General features: G+C 43.1%; 2 protein-coding genes and 1 non-coding gene across 4 annotated transcripts in view; 2 read left to right on the forward strand and 1 right to left on the reverse strand.

The window, feature by feature from the left end:
• The window catches only part of LOC138948791 (fibropellin-1-like), a 334,700-nt gene that overhangs the window by 99,646 nt on the left and 220,514 nt on the right, over positions 1 to 14,540 (forward strand). The gene's annotated exons all lie outside the window — the stretch shown is intronic.
• Positions 1,234 to 5,952, forward strand: LOC138948797 (microfibril-associated glycoprotein 4-like). The gene is made up of 3 exons (XM_070320414.1): positions 1,234 to 1,461; positions 3,701 to 3,789; positions 4,557 to 5,952. Exons 1-3 carry the CDS (start codon positions 1,320 to 1,322, stop codon positions 5,100 to 5,102), a joined length of 777 nt encoding a protein of 258 aa, XP_070176515.1. The 5' UTR covers positions 1,234 to 1,319; the 3' UTR covers positions 5,103 to 5,952.
• Trnas-gcu (transfer RNA serine (anticodon GCU)) lies at positions 11,546 to 11,619 on the reverse strand. The gene has a single exon. It is a non-coding gene; the product is annotated as a tRNA-Ser (tRNA).

Raw genomic sequence — 14,540 nt, forward strand, 5'->3', positions numbered from 1 at the left:
GCGAAGTATTTGAGGAGTGTAAACAGGGGAGGGGGGGGAGGGTTGGGATGGGAGTCTGCAAATAGCCTTAGATTTCAGGAACAAGGAATCACATAAATAAGGACTTGCAGAGATGGGGCTTTGAATGTGTCAAAAGAGAGAGAAAACAACGCAGTTCTTATTATAACCGAGGCTTTCTTATAACGGAGTATTTCTTTTCCGGAGAATTTTAAATGGAAGAGTTCTTTCTTTTAAGCAATGTTTCTTATAAGCAAGGTTCTTATAAGTGGGTTCGACTGTAATTGATTAAAATGGACGCAGCGGGGAAAAGTGGTGTTCTCTTTCATTTAAAAGAGAATCGATGGATCAACATTATTCATCCTGTGTAGGAACCCTAGCTTACAGATTTGCCCTTTGTGTTGTTTTTTACTTGTATTTCCTGAATCATCCAGGTTTACACACTTGTCTGTTTGGTTCCTGCGCCCTGACAACGACAAACTTCGCCATAAAATATTTAAGCGCCTGTAATATTTAAGATTGTTAGCAGTTTCTTCGTAACCAACTTCTAGGTGCCTCTTTGGACGTCTTACTGTTAGACAAAAACCAGAAAAGGTATTTAAACACCACAGGACAATAAAAGGCAAACCAAGAAAGAAAAGCACAATGTTTATCAGTTACCTCCTCGTTCTTGTCATCGGAGCCGATTCCATCACCAAAGCAGCAAGCACAGCCTTTTGCGAAAGCATGTTCAACCGTTGCCCCCAAGGACTTACACAGACGAACCGCCCTCTGGAGCAGGTCACTGGCCATTCTCACCTTGAGTGTGTGGTCAAGTGCTCCGGACTCGCAGGCTGCGAAGGGGTCAACGTGTGTCCGGGTGAGGTTGAAGGGCAGGTGAGCTGTGTCCTGACGGGGGAGGTTTCAGCTGGACCTTGTGACGGACTGACCGGTGGTTCTGCGTCATCTCTCTGTTATCATGTTCAAAGGGTAAGACAGACAAAACGATGTTTTCAAGTCGGTGGTGTGTTTGTTTGCAATGTCTTGAATTATCTACTTGTCTGTCTACTCGGCAGAATTAAATGTGTGTGTGTGTCTGTGTGTGTCTGTGTGTGTCTGTGTGTGTGTGTGTGCGCGGTGTGTGTGTGTGTGTGTGCGCGCGGTGTGTGTGTGTGTGTGTGTGTGTGTTAGTGTACATATATGTGCGTGTGCCCCACAATTTTTCATCTCCTCTCGCTTTTCTCAATTCGTAAACGTATTCTTCCTCCATTTGATAATGCAGTGAAAGTTGTTTTCGCAAAAAACGAAACGGTAATCCCTTGCAGCATCATGACTCATCGCCCATGACGACGCAGCCTGAAGAGACGTCGACACAGGAGCCAGCCACGACGGAACTGGTGTGCCAAAATGGCGGAACTCCCAACGGAGACAGATGTGACTGCCCTGTTGAATTTGGTGGAAGGACATGCTATAGACACATCAGAGGTAACTTACTGAAGGATAATGTAAAAAACAAGTCGCGTAAGGCGAAAATACAATATTTAGTCAAGTAGCTGCCATTTTTCAGCAAGACAGTATACTCGTAGCATCGTCAGTCCACCGCTCATGGCAAAGGCAGTGAAATTGACAAGAAGAGCGGGGTAGTAGTTGCGCTAAGAAGGATAGCACGCTTTTCTGTACCTCTCTTTGTTTTAACTTTCTGAGCGTGTTTTTAATCCAAACATATCATATCTATATGTTTTTGGAATCAGGAACCGACAAGGAATAAGATGAAAGTGTTTTTAAATTGATTTCGACAATTTAATTTTGATAATAATTTTTATATATTTAATTTTCAGAGCTTGTTTTCAATCCAAATATAACATATTTATATGTTTTTGGAATCAGCAAATGATGGAGAATAAGATCAACGTAAATTTGGATCGTTTTATAAATTTTTTATTTTTTTTACAATTTTCAGATTTTTAATGACCAAAGTCATTAATTAATGTTAAAGCCACCAAGCTGAAATGCAATACAGAACCCCGGGCTTCGTTGAAGATTACTTGACCAAAATTTCAACCAATTTGGTTGAAAAATGAGGGCGTGAAAGTGCCGCCTCAACTTTCACGAAAAGCCGGATATGACGTCATCAAAGACATTTATCAAAAAAATGAAAAAAACGTTCGGGGATTTCATACCCAGGAACTCTCATGTCAAATTTCATAAAGATCGGTCCAGTAGTTTAGTCTGAATCGCTCTACACACACACACACACACGCACACACACACACGCCCACACACACACACACACACACGCACATACACCACGACCCTCGTTTCGATTCCCCCTCGATGTTAAAATATTTAGTCAAAATTTGACTAAATATAAAAATCACACATACCTAAAGTGTGGATGGTTACCTAAGAGGCGGCACTGGGTGTAGTGCCTTTCTAGTGCACTTGCACTACAACAGCACTGGGTGCAGTACTCGCTCCGGCATCGAAGAATTTTGCACTAAAAAATGCACAAAATTTGACCTATTTCGTCGCCTATAGAGGACGGAAAGAATGTCATTTTGAACATTGTTATGACATTCTTTCCGTCAAAAAAGTCAATTTAACGGTGTTAAATGAAGCGAGCATCCACACAATTAGGTTGCCATCCAGAGTTTAGGTTGCCATCCACGTGTGGATAGTTGCCTTATGGTGATTTAGGCAACCAAACCTGTGGAAACATGGGTACACACCTCCCCCACACACACGCACACACACACACACACACTCACACACACACACACACACACACACACACACACACACCTCTCCCACAACCAACACCATCATCATCCTCACCCAATACATTTCTGCTCTGCTTCTTCTTTGACGTCAGCATTTTAGTTCGGCAGTCTATACGTATCAACATTTCATTCACAGCATTCTTGCTTTCGATGACGTACCTGTCGCGGCTTGGTAACCAATATGTAAAGAAAGAAACACAGAAAAAAAAGAAGAGAGAAAAAACAAGTCGCGTAAGGCGAAAATACAACATTTAGTGAGCGGTGAAAGTGAATCCTTGTAGTATATTACATTTCTATTAGTAATAACCGTTTTTTGTTTTAGTGGAGTGACAAGCTAGAAAACGATGTTAAATGTAATGATTATCACAACTTTTTCTGAGATATGGTCATACGTATATAAAGTGAACATGAAACGTCATTATTCTTCTTCAGCGTTCGATGATGGTTGTGTCTATATCCGTGGCCCCGTGGGGTACACAATGTGGGCTGTCTTCTTCTTCTTCGTTCATGGGCTGAAACTCCCACGTTTACTCATGTTTTTGCACGAGTGGGTTTTTACATGTATGACCGTTTTTACCCCGCCATTCAGGCAGCCATACGCCGCTTTCGGGGGAGGCTGTCAGTTTGAGGTCCTTGGTGCTGCCCCACAGCTTGGTGGCCAGCGTTGTCCACGTGGGCCAGACTTGTTTCTTCTCACTGCAGTGGAGTTTGGCAGATCTGCAGGAAGTGCTCCGGTGTCTGGTCCGCCTCTCCACAGTGGCACAGGGCAGCTGTCTGATACCAATAATTATTCTTTTGTAGGTGGCTGTTCAGTCCGCAGTGGCCTGTCCGGAGGCGGAAGACAATGGTCTGCTCGTGACGAGTGAGCCGATGGAGGGCATCTTCGTGTGGATTGTATTCATTATTATGTTCATGGGTTGCTATCCATTTTCCTATTTTTACAGATTGCACCGAGCCATTTGCACGAGGACACACATCAGACGTAATGGGGCAGTACCTCATTCACCCTCAAGGCGCCCCAACTCCCTTCATGGTGAGTCTCGGTGCTCGGTTAATCGTTGGGTGTTTTTCTGGTGTTCATTCCTTTCTCCATTTTATCTTTCTTCGATGTTTTCGCTGGGTTTGTCCTTCCTTTGTTTTTTTCTCATTTCCTTACAGGGCCTACCTCAATTAGTTTTTCGGCTATTAATTGCTTTGATTGTTTGCTTGTTTGTTTGTGTGTTTGTTCTTTCAAATATGGGCATTCCGTTTGGTACTTTTTCCCCTGGCGGCTGCCTTGAATAATACTTCGTTTGTCCTATTTTTTTTTTTTTTTTTTATCTCAGACAGAGTAGGTTTCATGTCTGATGTTCAAAGTGCATTTGTTGATTTAGCATATTAACGCTATACGCTTACTTTGCTATATGCTCCAAAAAGCTAATTACATCATTACAACAGTGTGCGTGTGTGTGTGTGTGTGTGTGTGTGTGTGTGTGTGTGTGTGTGTGTGTGTGTGTGTGTGTGTGTGCGTTAGTTCGTGCGTGCGTGTGTGTGTGTGTGTGTGCGTGCGTGCGTGCGTGCGTGCGTGCGTGCGTGTGCGTGCGTGCGTCTGTCTCTGTGTCTGTCTCTGTGTCTATCTCTTTGTCTGTCTATCTGTCTGTCTGTCTGTGCGGTGTGTTTGTGCGTGGGTGCGTCTGTCTCTGTGTCTATCTCTTTGTCTGTCTGTCTGTCTGTCTGTCTGTCTGTCTGTCTGTACGGTGTGTTTGTGCGTGGGTGCGTGCTTGCATACATGTATCTGTGTTTATTTCTCTGATATTGCAGGTGAGATGCCGTTTCAACAATGACGGAATCACCTACCCACTCCGACGATTCAACGAGGAAAGCTTCTGCCAGGACTTGGCCACATGCACAGTTCACTCCGGCGACAATCTCGAGACAGATCCAAACCCAAGAAACTTCTTCATCGGCCTGGAAAATCTCCATAACCTTTTGAACCAAGCCACGTACGATCTTCACGTGTCTATGATGTTTGCAGATGGCAGTTCAGGCAGCGCCATCTACAGAAACTTCAACATCGGACCCGGCTACACAGATTTCAAAATCTCATTTGACGGATACGATCCAACAAGCGACGCAGACCAAGGCTTTTCGATCGCACTTCCGGTGGTGTTCAGCGCGGACGGAATTGACGTCTACGGCTGCTTCGCGGAGCTAGGCGTGGCGGGTTGGTACGGGACTGACTGCGTAGGGTACAGTATGTTTGCTGACATGGGTCAATTGGTGTGGCCGGTGGGAGGAACTGAGCGTCCAGTTGAACAGCTGGACTTTTTGGTTATTCGCATGTCACCGCTAGACTATGATGAGTAAGTGACCACGGGTGGAATTGAGCCCACTGCTTAAGAAGGCTAAGCAAAGGAGACGGGGTAAAATATAGTCATTAGTGTAGACACCGTAAGCAACAAAAGTATAACTTTTTTTTCTTCTTTTTTTTTTTTTTGGGGGGGGGGGCGGGGTGTTACAGATGAACGCTAAGATAATGGATTCGCGATGCGCACGCGATCGATAGCGCATTCAAGATGTCTACCCGTGTAGTTCCTACCGACTAGCAGTAAATCATACTACCACGCTTATGTTGGACATCTTAAATCACACTCCAAATCACAGTAATCGCGAGACAGGGCTAACCTAACTTGCGTGTGGAACTGACCAAAACAGAACCAAATTTTAAGTATTGCAATTTTCTAATCAATCGACGTGACGGTGACGTGTCTTCAACATTCCCGGACGCTGCAAACCACGACGCCCGAAAGAAATGTCTTTGTACCCAGAAAGTTTCACTGAATCCATATCAATAAAGCTAAATACGATGAATTTCTTCGAGAGGTGCGTGTGCTTTAGGAGTTCAGCAATGACCTGGAGTCGGTTTCATGGACTCGCGGTGGCCACAATGACAGTCGGACCACAACCTCGTCATCCGACTGCGGTTGTCCGAACGCGGTGCTGGGGGAGGGCAGTACAGTAATCGGGAAACTCCCCGTGCGAGGAGGCACTGGCGGCCGACACGAAACCCTATTTCGTCCGATTGCTGCATTTCACGCGTAAACTTTTACATTGAAATTTGAATATAAATCTTACTTGCGTAATTAATCATGTCGTAAAAAGGTCACGTATTGGCATAAGAAACTGTAAGTTTTAAAAAGCAATAAAAGAAATTCTGGAAACCATGGAATATGAACAGTGTGATATGTGTGTGTGTATTTGTGTGTGAGTGTGTGTGTGTGTGTGCGTGTGTGTGTGTGTGTGTGAGTGTGTGTGTGTGTATGTGGGTGTGTGTGTGTGTGTGTGTGTGCGTATGTGTGTGTGTGCGTGTGTATGTGTGTGTGTGTGTATGTATGTGTGTTTGTGTGTGTGTGTGTGTGTGTACGTGTGTGTGTGTGTGTGTGTGTGAGAGAGAGAGTGCGTGCGTGCGTGTGTGCGTGCGTGTGTGCGTACGTGCGTGCGTGCGAGTTGTACCGTTCTTCTTCTTCTACTTGCGTTCGCCGTCACACCATCAGTTTAGTCTGCGAGACGAATGACGTCGTGGCTTGTGTTGTACCGTGATATATGTGTGTTTCTGTCTGTCTGTCTATCTGTCTGTATGTGGTTATTGTGTGAGTGTGTGTGTGTGCGCGTGTGAACTTTTAAACGTTTTGTAATTGTGCTCTTTTCATTACAAACATTTCCTCCTTTCTTCTGAATATAGCATTGGTCGAATCAAAGAGCGGTTCACAAAATGCGTGTTTCCACTGAACGCAGTTAAGCTGTTGACTCAACAAAAATCCATTCTTGAATATCTTTTCCAATTCTTTTCCAATTATTCAAACATTCCGACCTAAGGATCAAAAATGAACGTTTTCGCGGTCGGACCATTATTCTTGTGTTTGCGGGGACCATAAGGAATTGTTTTTCCAATGATCCATACATGCGACACAGTGAAAGTATCCACGCTTTTCTGTTAGGATCGTTCTTCGTATGTGTACATACCCTGGGAAGTCCTTATCTGCATTTCAATTCATAGAATTAAAATGCATTCCCTGAAAAAAAAGTACAAGTAAGGAATAAGAACTTTTTAAACGGCAAAATTGTCTACACTGAAGAGAGTGAGTCTGCAAAAATATTGCTGTCGAAAATTCAGCCATGAAGTTTCCACTTCGTTTAGAAATAACTTAGTAATTGTACGTGAATGCCAGTCGGGGAGAAAAAAAACATAAGAATTTAAGAATTCTGTACGAATCTTTATTTCTACGTAGCAACACACTTGATACAAAGGCTATTTTAACTTTCTGAAAATCCCTGAAAGGACTCAAGTAGATAATTATTCACAGCGAGTTCTTAACTTGTTTGCAACAACAAAACGCAGAGAACAAGCAAAAAGGAAACAAGTAAAATGCGTTTCAAGATGACACCTGCGCCAGAAGAGATTTTCTCTACTCTCATCTTTCTCGCGAGCTGCATAAGCATGGCGAAGTCTTCGCCAGAAGTCATCCGATCCATGCACTATGAAATTTGCCCCAAAGGCTTCATCAGAGAAACCAACCAAAATCTTCAGTCGTTCTTCTCCTTATCTTTCGTGGACTGTGTGGCCAGGTGTTCTGAGCACCCTGGTTGCTATGGGGTCAACGTGTGTCCAGGTGAACGTTCAGAACAGGTGAGGTGCTCACTTACAGGGGAGGTTTTACCTGGGCCGTGTGATGATCTGACTGCTGGTACGTCATCGCCTCAGTGCTTTCATGTCACCAAGGTAAGAGAAGTGTTTAAAAATGGATGAATATTGACATTTCTTCTTCTTATTTTTGTTCTCCTACTTGTTGTTGTTGTTGTTGTTGTTGTTGTTGTTGTTGCTGTTGTTGTTGTTGTTGTTCTTCTTGTTCTTCTTCTTCTTCTTCTTCTTCTTCTTCTTTTTCTTCTTTTTCTTGTTCTCGTTTTGTTGTTGTTGTTGTTGTTGTTGTTGTTGTTGTTGTTGTTGTTGTTGTTGTTGTTGTTCTTGATCTTGTTCTTGTCGTTCTTGTCGTTGTTGTTATTGTTGTTGTTCTTGTTGCTCTTGTTCTTGTTCTTGTCGTTCTTGTCGTTCTTGTTGTTCTTGTTGTTGTTCTTGTTACTCGCTTGCAAAATGCCGGCGAAGTTATGCACTACAAGCGAGTAGCCACACGATCTTTAGATAAGTCCATTATTTGTTTCATAAGTGTTTGTTTGTCTACTTCAAAGACCTTTGTTTAACGTACTAGTAAATGTAACGTTTTGTTTTGTTAATAATAAACGTTCTAGTTATCTACCATTCTTGTTTTAGTTTTATTTTGATTGTTTTGATGGTTATATCATATGGTGGTATATGTAATATAACTTGCGTTTGAAAATGTGCGGAAAATCATTGTTGCTTTGTCGTCATAGGCTGATATGATATAAAACCTTGTTATTTAAATGTGTTGAACTTTTATTTTGATGTATGCAGGATCTCACTTCAAATCAAGTTGTGTGTCAGAATGGCGGAACACCAAATGGGGACAAGTGTGACTGCACCATACATTTTGAAGGAAGAATCTGCAATCGCCTGATTAGAGGTAACAATCATATGCACAACGTTTAGCTAAAATAGAAAGAAAATAAAACAGGAAAACAAATAAAAATCCATTCGTTTATTTGATTATTCATTTTTTATATTTAGTCAAGTTTTGACTAAATATTTTAACATCGAGGGGGAATCGAAACGAGGGTCGTGGTGTATGTGCGTGTGTCTGTGTGTCTGTGTGTCTGTGTGTCTGTGTGTGTGTGTAGACCGATTCAGACTAAACTACTGGACCGATCTTTATGAAATTTGACATGAGAGTTCCTGGGTATGAAATCCCCGAACGTTTTTTTCATTTTTGGGATAAATGTCTTTGATGACGTCATATCCGGCTTTTCGTGAAAGTTGAGGCGGCACTGTCACGCCCTCATTTTTCAACCAAATTGGTTCAAATTTTGGTCAAGTAATCTTCGACGAAGCCCGGGGTTCGGTATTGCATTTCAGCTTGGTGGCTTAAAAATTAATTAATGACTTTGGTCATTAAAAATCGGAAAATTGTAAAAAAAAAAAAAATTTATAAAACGATCCAAATTTACGTTTATCTTATTCTCCATCATTTGCTGATTCCAAAAACATATAAATATGTTATATTCGGATTAAAAACAAGCTCTGAAAATTAAATATATAAAAATTATTATCAAAATTAAATTGTCGAAATCAATTTAAAAATACTTTCATCTTATTCCTTGTCGGTTCCTGATTCCAAAAACATATAGATATGATATGTTTGGATTAAAAACACGCTCAGAAAGTTAAAACAAAGAGAGGTACAGAAAAGCGTGCTATCCTTCTTAGCGCAACTACTACCCCGCTCTTCTTGTCAATTTCACTGCCTTTGCCATGAGCGGTGGCCTGACGTTGCTACGAGTAAAATGGCATTGCGTTCAGTTTCATTCTGTGAGTTCGACAGCTACTTGACTAAATATTGTATTTTCGCCTTACGCGACTTGTTATTCATTATCTTTTTCTCTCTTTTTTTCAGACTGTTCAGAACCGTTTGAGAACGGATACAACACGACTGATTACAACGGTGCGTTCACCATACAACCTATATCTGCTCCAAATCCCTTCACCGTAAGTATCACGAAATGTTTGTCTACAATTGTAATGAAAAAAGAAATTGCAGCTGCAACAACAGCAACAGCAGCAGCAGCAGCAGCAGCAGCATTATCATCGGGAAAAAGAGAGAGAAATGGTGAAATAATTGAATACAAGTCGCGTAAGGCGAAATTACTACATTTAGTCAAGCTGTCGAACTCACGGAATGAAACTGAACGCACTGTATTATTTCACCAAGACAGTACAGCCGCTTCGTCAATCCCCGCGTGAAGGAAATCGCTCACCTTCCACGTGCAAAACGTAGTGATATTGACACGCCAGATTAGTGCAGTAGCGCATTGTGCTAAGCAGGAAAGCGCGCTTTTCTGTATTCTTGTTAACTTTCTGAGCTTGCTTTGAATACAACCTATCATATCTATATGTTTTTGGAATCAGGAAATGATAAAGAATAAGATGAAATCATTTTTGGATCGATTTCTTACATTTTAATCGTAAGACTAATTAATCTATTTTCGTTAATTATGATCACATTTTAAGAGTAAACATGACATATGTATATATTTTTAGATTCAGAATGTGATGAAGAATACGATGCAATTAATTTTAAATCTGTTTGCGAAAAATCGATTTTAATGACAACTTTAATGAGCAAACTCATTACTTAAATGTTAAGCCTCCAAGCTGAAATGCAATACCAAAGTCCGGGCTTCGTCGAAGATTACTTGACCAAAATTTCAATTTGGTTGAAAAATGAGAGCGTGACAGTGCCGCCTCAACTTTCATCAACTTTCATCAAAGACATTTATCAAAAAAATGATAAAAAAACGTCTGGAGGTACCATACTCAGGATCTCTCATCTCAAGTTTCATGAAGATTAGTCCAGTAGTTTTCTCTGAATCGCTCTACACACACAGACACACACACACATACACCACGACCCTCGTCTCGATTCCCCCCTCTACGTTAAAACATTTTAGTCAAAACTTGACTAAATGTAAAAAGGGGCAATTATCATCTTCTTAATCGTGTTGAAGTTTATTAACTGCCGCATTTAATTGTTGCTTCAGTTCATGCATCTGCGGTGACTTCATAGTCTCTCTCTCTTTCACTTCCATTACTCTATATCATCCAAAGCTCGGAAACAGGCGAAAATAACTCCGTCGGTTTTGTATGGGTTGTGGGAGAGTGACCTTTTCCTGCCAAACGACAGACACACAATGAAGGAACCGATCACTAGCGAGGGGTGTGCCGGAATCACGTGATTGATCCCGTCATTGTTTGTCTGCCGTTTTGCAGGAAAAGGTCTTCCACAACCCCTATAAACCCGACGGAGTTATTTACGAAAATGATCTATTCGTAACCACTAGCGCAGGACTACTGTTTTCTGTTCAGCTCCATCCGTGGGGTTTTCTTGTGTTTCTTTCTTTCTTTTTTTCGTCCTTACACCTGTTCCTTGTCCCGTTGTGCTCTCACACCGCCCCGTCCCTGCACTCGCTGCTCCAACCACCTCTGAATTTCGTTCCGCTGCCAGACTTGTCGATTTTACAGACGCTCCAGGGGGGGGGATGTCGGGTCGCTGCGGTAGGCTACCCTCGGAAGATGACACTGCACTTCTGCTGAATCACTTCGACGGTGTTCAGTAGTGGGTCTGTCCCGAGCTAACGGACGCAGCCCACTACCTACTAAGCCCCCTACAAACGACATTGACGTTAAGTCGTCGACCCCCCCAGAACGTCACACGTTGAAGACTGACAGCAGAACTACTATTCAGGGAAGGATCGAACAGGAACACTGAGACCAAGGTCACCATGAGAGCTCCGGGCATGAAGGGCCACAAGAGCAAGGACAATTTATATTTTGGATGATTAATGAGATGAGGATGATTAAAATGATGATGCTTTGGATTTCCAATTTGATTTGAGACTACGTGACAGGGCAGCACTCTACGCTTACTGTCATAGTATAGCCTGGCGTCAACCAGGCCCGAGAACTGCCGCACCTGCGGTGTTGGTCAGGTATACAGAACCTGAGCACCCTCAAAGTCGCATGAATTCGCTAAGTGAATGACACTCGGCTGTGTGATCCCAGCCACAGGAACCATAGCACTTTCACTCTGGGTAGGAGCCGACCGTAGCCCGAAAAACCCACATGACCCTGATGGGATTCGAACCCACGACCTCCCGGCCAGCAGCCCGATGCGCTAACCACTGCGCTACGGGGGCCGGTAGCTCCATCCGTGTTACTTCTAGCTTTCAAGCCGCCGTGTTTACTAGTACCAGTCCCGCAAAATCTTAGCTTCGGTCTTCAGCTGCTTATATGTGACCCTCCACCACGAAATGAGTCGCATGTCAACTCGCGCAGTTCTGCGCTAGGCTTAATATAAGTCTGGGGGGGGGGGGGTCTGGTAACAGTGTGAGGGTCACCTTAGTCACAGGCTTATAAAACGGTTTTCAGCACTGGATAGAACATAAAAAACTCTTTAAGAAAAAGTAAAAATATGAAAATCATGCAAAGGTGACATGCGACTCATTCCGTTGTGGAGGGTCACATATATTTTGTACAAATTAATACACCAACTGACTTGCTTTGTTGTGCGTGAGAGTTAAAAAGCCATTCGTTCATTTGACAAGTAAACCAAATGACGTCAGTGCTGAGATATGCTGTCGATAAATTAATGGAGATATAAGGGGTAGTACAGTCAAGATGATTACTTGGAAATGTGAGATATATAAGAGTTAAAAATATACTGTATCTGTTCTCAGGTTCGGTGTAGGTTTGAATACGGAGGAATAACACTCCCTTTCTGGAGATGGAACACCGTAAACTTCGACAAGGACTGGGCCACACTCAAAGCCGGCTTCGGGGACGACCTCAACATAAACCCTGACTACGAGAACTTCTTCGTGGGCCTGGAGAACCTTCACCACCTCGTCGACCAGGCTGAGTATCAGATGAACATCTTCATGTCACACCCAGACGGTAAGGCTGGTGCCATCTACAACAACTTCAACATCGGGCCGGAATCAACAGATTTCGAGCTCACCTTCGACAGCTTCAACGATCCATCGAGTTATGTTGATGATGGGTTTGCCGTCTCCTCGGGGCCTTGGGTGTTCAGCGCTGCGGATCATGATGTGAACGGGTGTTATGGTCTGAAGGGCAAGGCTGGGTGGTACGGTCCTGGGTGCGAGGGGTATGGAACGTTCTCCTCCGGAGATTTTGACTGGCCGGTGAATGGAGCGACGAAACCGATTGAGTGGATGATGTTCTTTCTGGTGCGCATGTCGCCTTACGATGAGGAATGATGCTCTCTTCTTCATCCCATACGCATCCCGCTCTTTGGGGAATTTAGCATACGGTAAACAAAGATATTGCATAATGCTTAATATTTCGTTTGTAACTGAGTTGAAGTGGTAAATTACAGATACACCAGTGTTCGTATGTAGCGAAGCAATCAAATTATGTACTTTGGTTCAGCATGTAGTCAGGCTTCATGTGTTTAAGACAAATGCCTGTGGAAGAACTTAAATATTATTTTGTGATTCTCTCTCTCTCTCTCTCTCTCTCTCTCTCTCTCTCTCTCTCTCTCTCTCTCTCTCTCTCTCTCTCTCTCTCCCCCTCTCTCTCTCTCTTTCATTATCTGTCTCCGTCTCTCTTTCTCTCTCTCTCTCTCTCTCCCTCTCTCTCTCTCTCTCTCTCTCTCTCTATCTCTCTCCCTCTCTCTCTCCGGCTCTATCTCTCTCTCTCTCTCTCTCTCTCTCTCTCTCTCTCTCTCTCTCTCTCTCTCTCTCTCTCTCTCTCTCTCTCTCTCTCTCTCTCTTTCTCTCTCTCGTTTTCCGCCTTATTTGGTCACCTAATTATGTGATAATTCCAATGACCTGCTTCTATGTAGCATACACCCAACCATACCATAGCACGCAGTTCACCTTGGACAATTTGACATCGCGCGGTAAAAGATTAAAAGGAAAGTTGTTATTCAGCTTTGTAAATTTTTATTCAGCTTTTATGCGTGGGCCTCGCGTAACTGCGCACATGAAACGTCGGCTTTCAACCCCCACGCATTTACAATATCAAAAGCTTTGAAAGAAACTTGCAAGGCGGGATGGGTTAAGTTGAAATAAACGCCTCACTGACTCTGAACACAATAATGATGTGCTCCGTCAATATGAGAGCGTGACTCCAAACAACATTTTAGAAATCTAGTGAGAAATTAAAGGTACTTCACTTCCCGCTTAGATGGTTCGTATCTAATGCGATAAGATACATGATAGATCTGTTTTGGTTCTTATCTAAGGTACGAGCAATGGTGATATTAGCGGTGCAGGTGCGGTCTTATCCACTGGGCCATTGTGCCCGTTTGAACGGATCTTTTCCCCGGAAAGCGACATACGGCTGCCTGAATGGCGGGGTAAAAACGGCCATACCCGTAAAAGATCGTGGGAGTTTCAGCCCATGAACAAAGAAGAAGAAGAAGAAGAAGAAGAAGATTTTTTTTTTTTTTGCTTAACGCCCAGCCGACCACGAAGGGCCATATCAGGGCGGTGCTACTTTGACATTTAACGTGCGCCACACACAAGACAGAAGTCGCAGCACAGTCTCACCCAGTCACATTATTTTGACACCGGACCAACCAGTCCTAGCACTAACCCCATAATGCCAGACCCCAGGCGGAGCAGCCACTAGATTGCCAATTTTAAAGTCTTAGGTATGACCCGGCCGGGGTTCGAACCCACGACCTCCCGATCACGGGGCGGACGCCTTTCCACTTGGCCAACCGTGCCGGTAGAAGAAGAAGAATTGTTGGCAACAAATAACTATCTCTTGGGGGCGAGATCGAAGGCTTACTCTGTCGTGATCAAAGAGAATTCTCAATGCGTCAATATCTGTAGTTTACTCTTCGCTCTTGGCTTTTGTTATTGGAGTACGAACCAATAAAGTATATATCGATCCTTGCTGTGCTGTTCGACAGTCGTGGATCTGCGGAGATAATCGTCACGCTCATAAGATAATTGCCTGTGTCATTTTTTGATGTTTTGAGAAAAACGCAAAAAAACTTCTTTGGTTTCTGAACAATCTGCCTATTTCATTTTAGTTATAAGTTGCAAACTGCCTATTTCGAGCTGCCGGTTACCACGGGATAAACG

Source organism: Littorina saxatilis, linkage group LG15 (genome assembly GCF_037325665.1).
Source record: "Littorina saxatilis isolate snail1 linkage group LG15, US_GU_Lsax_2.0, whole genome shotgun sequence".
Lineage (NCBI taxonomy): Eukaryota > Metazoa > Mollusca > Gastropoda > Littorinimorpha > Littorinidae > Littorina > Littorina saxatilis.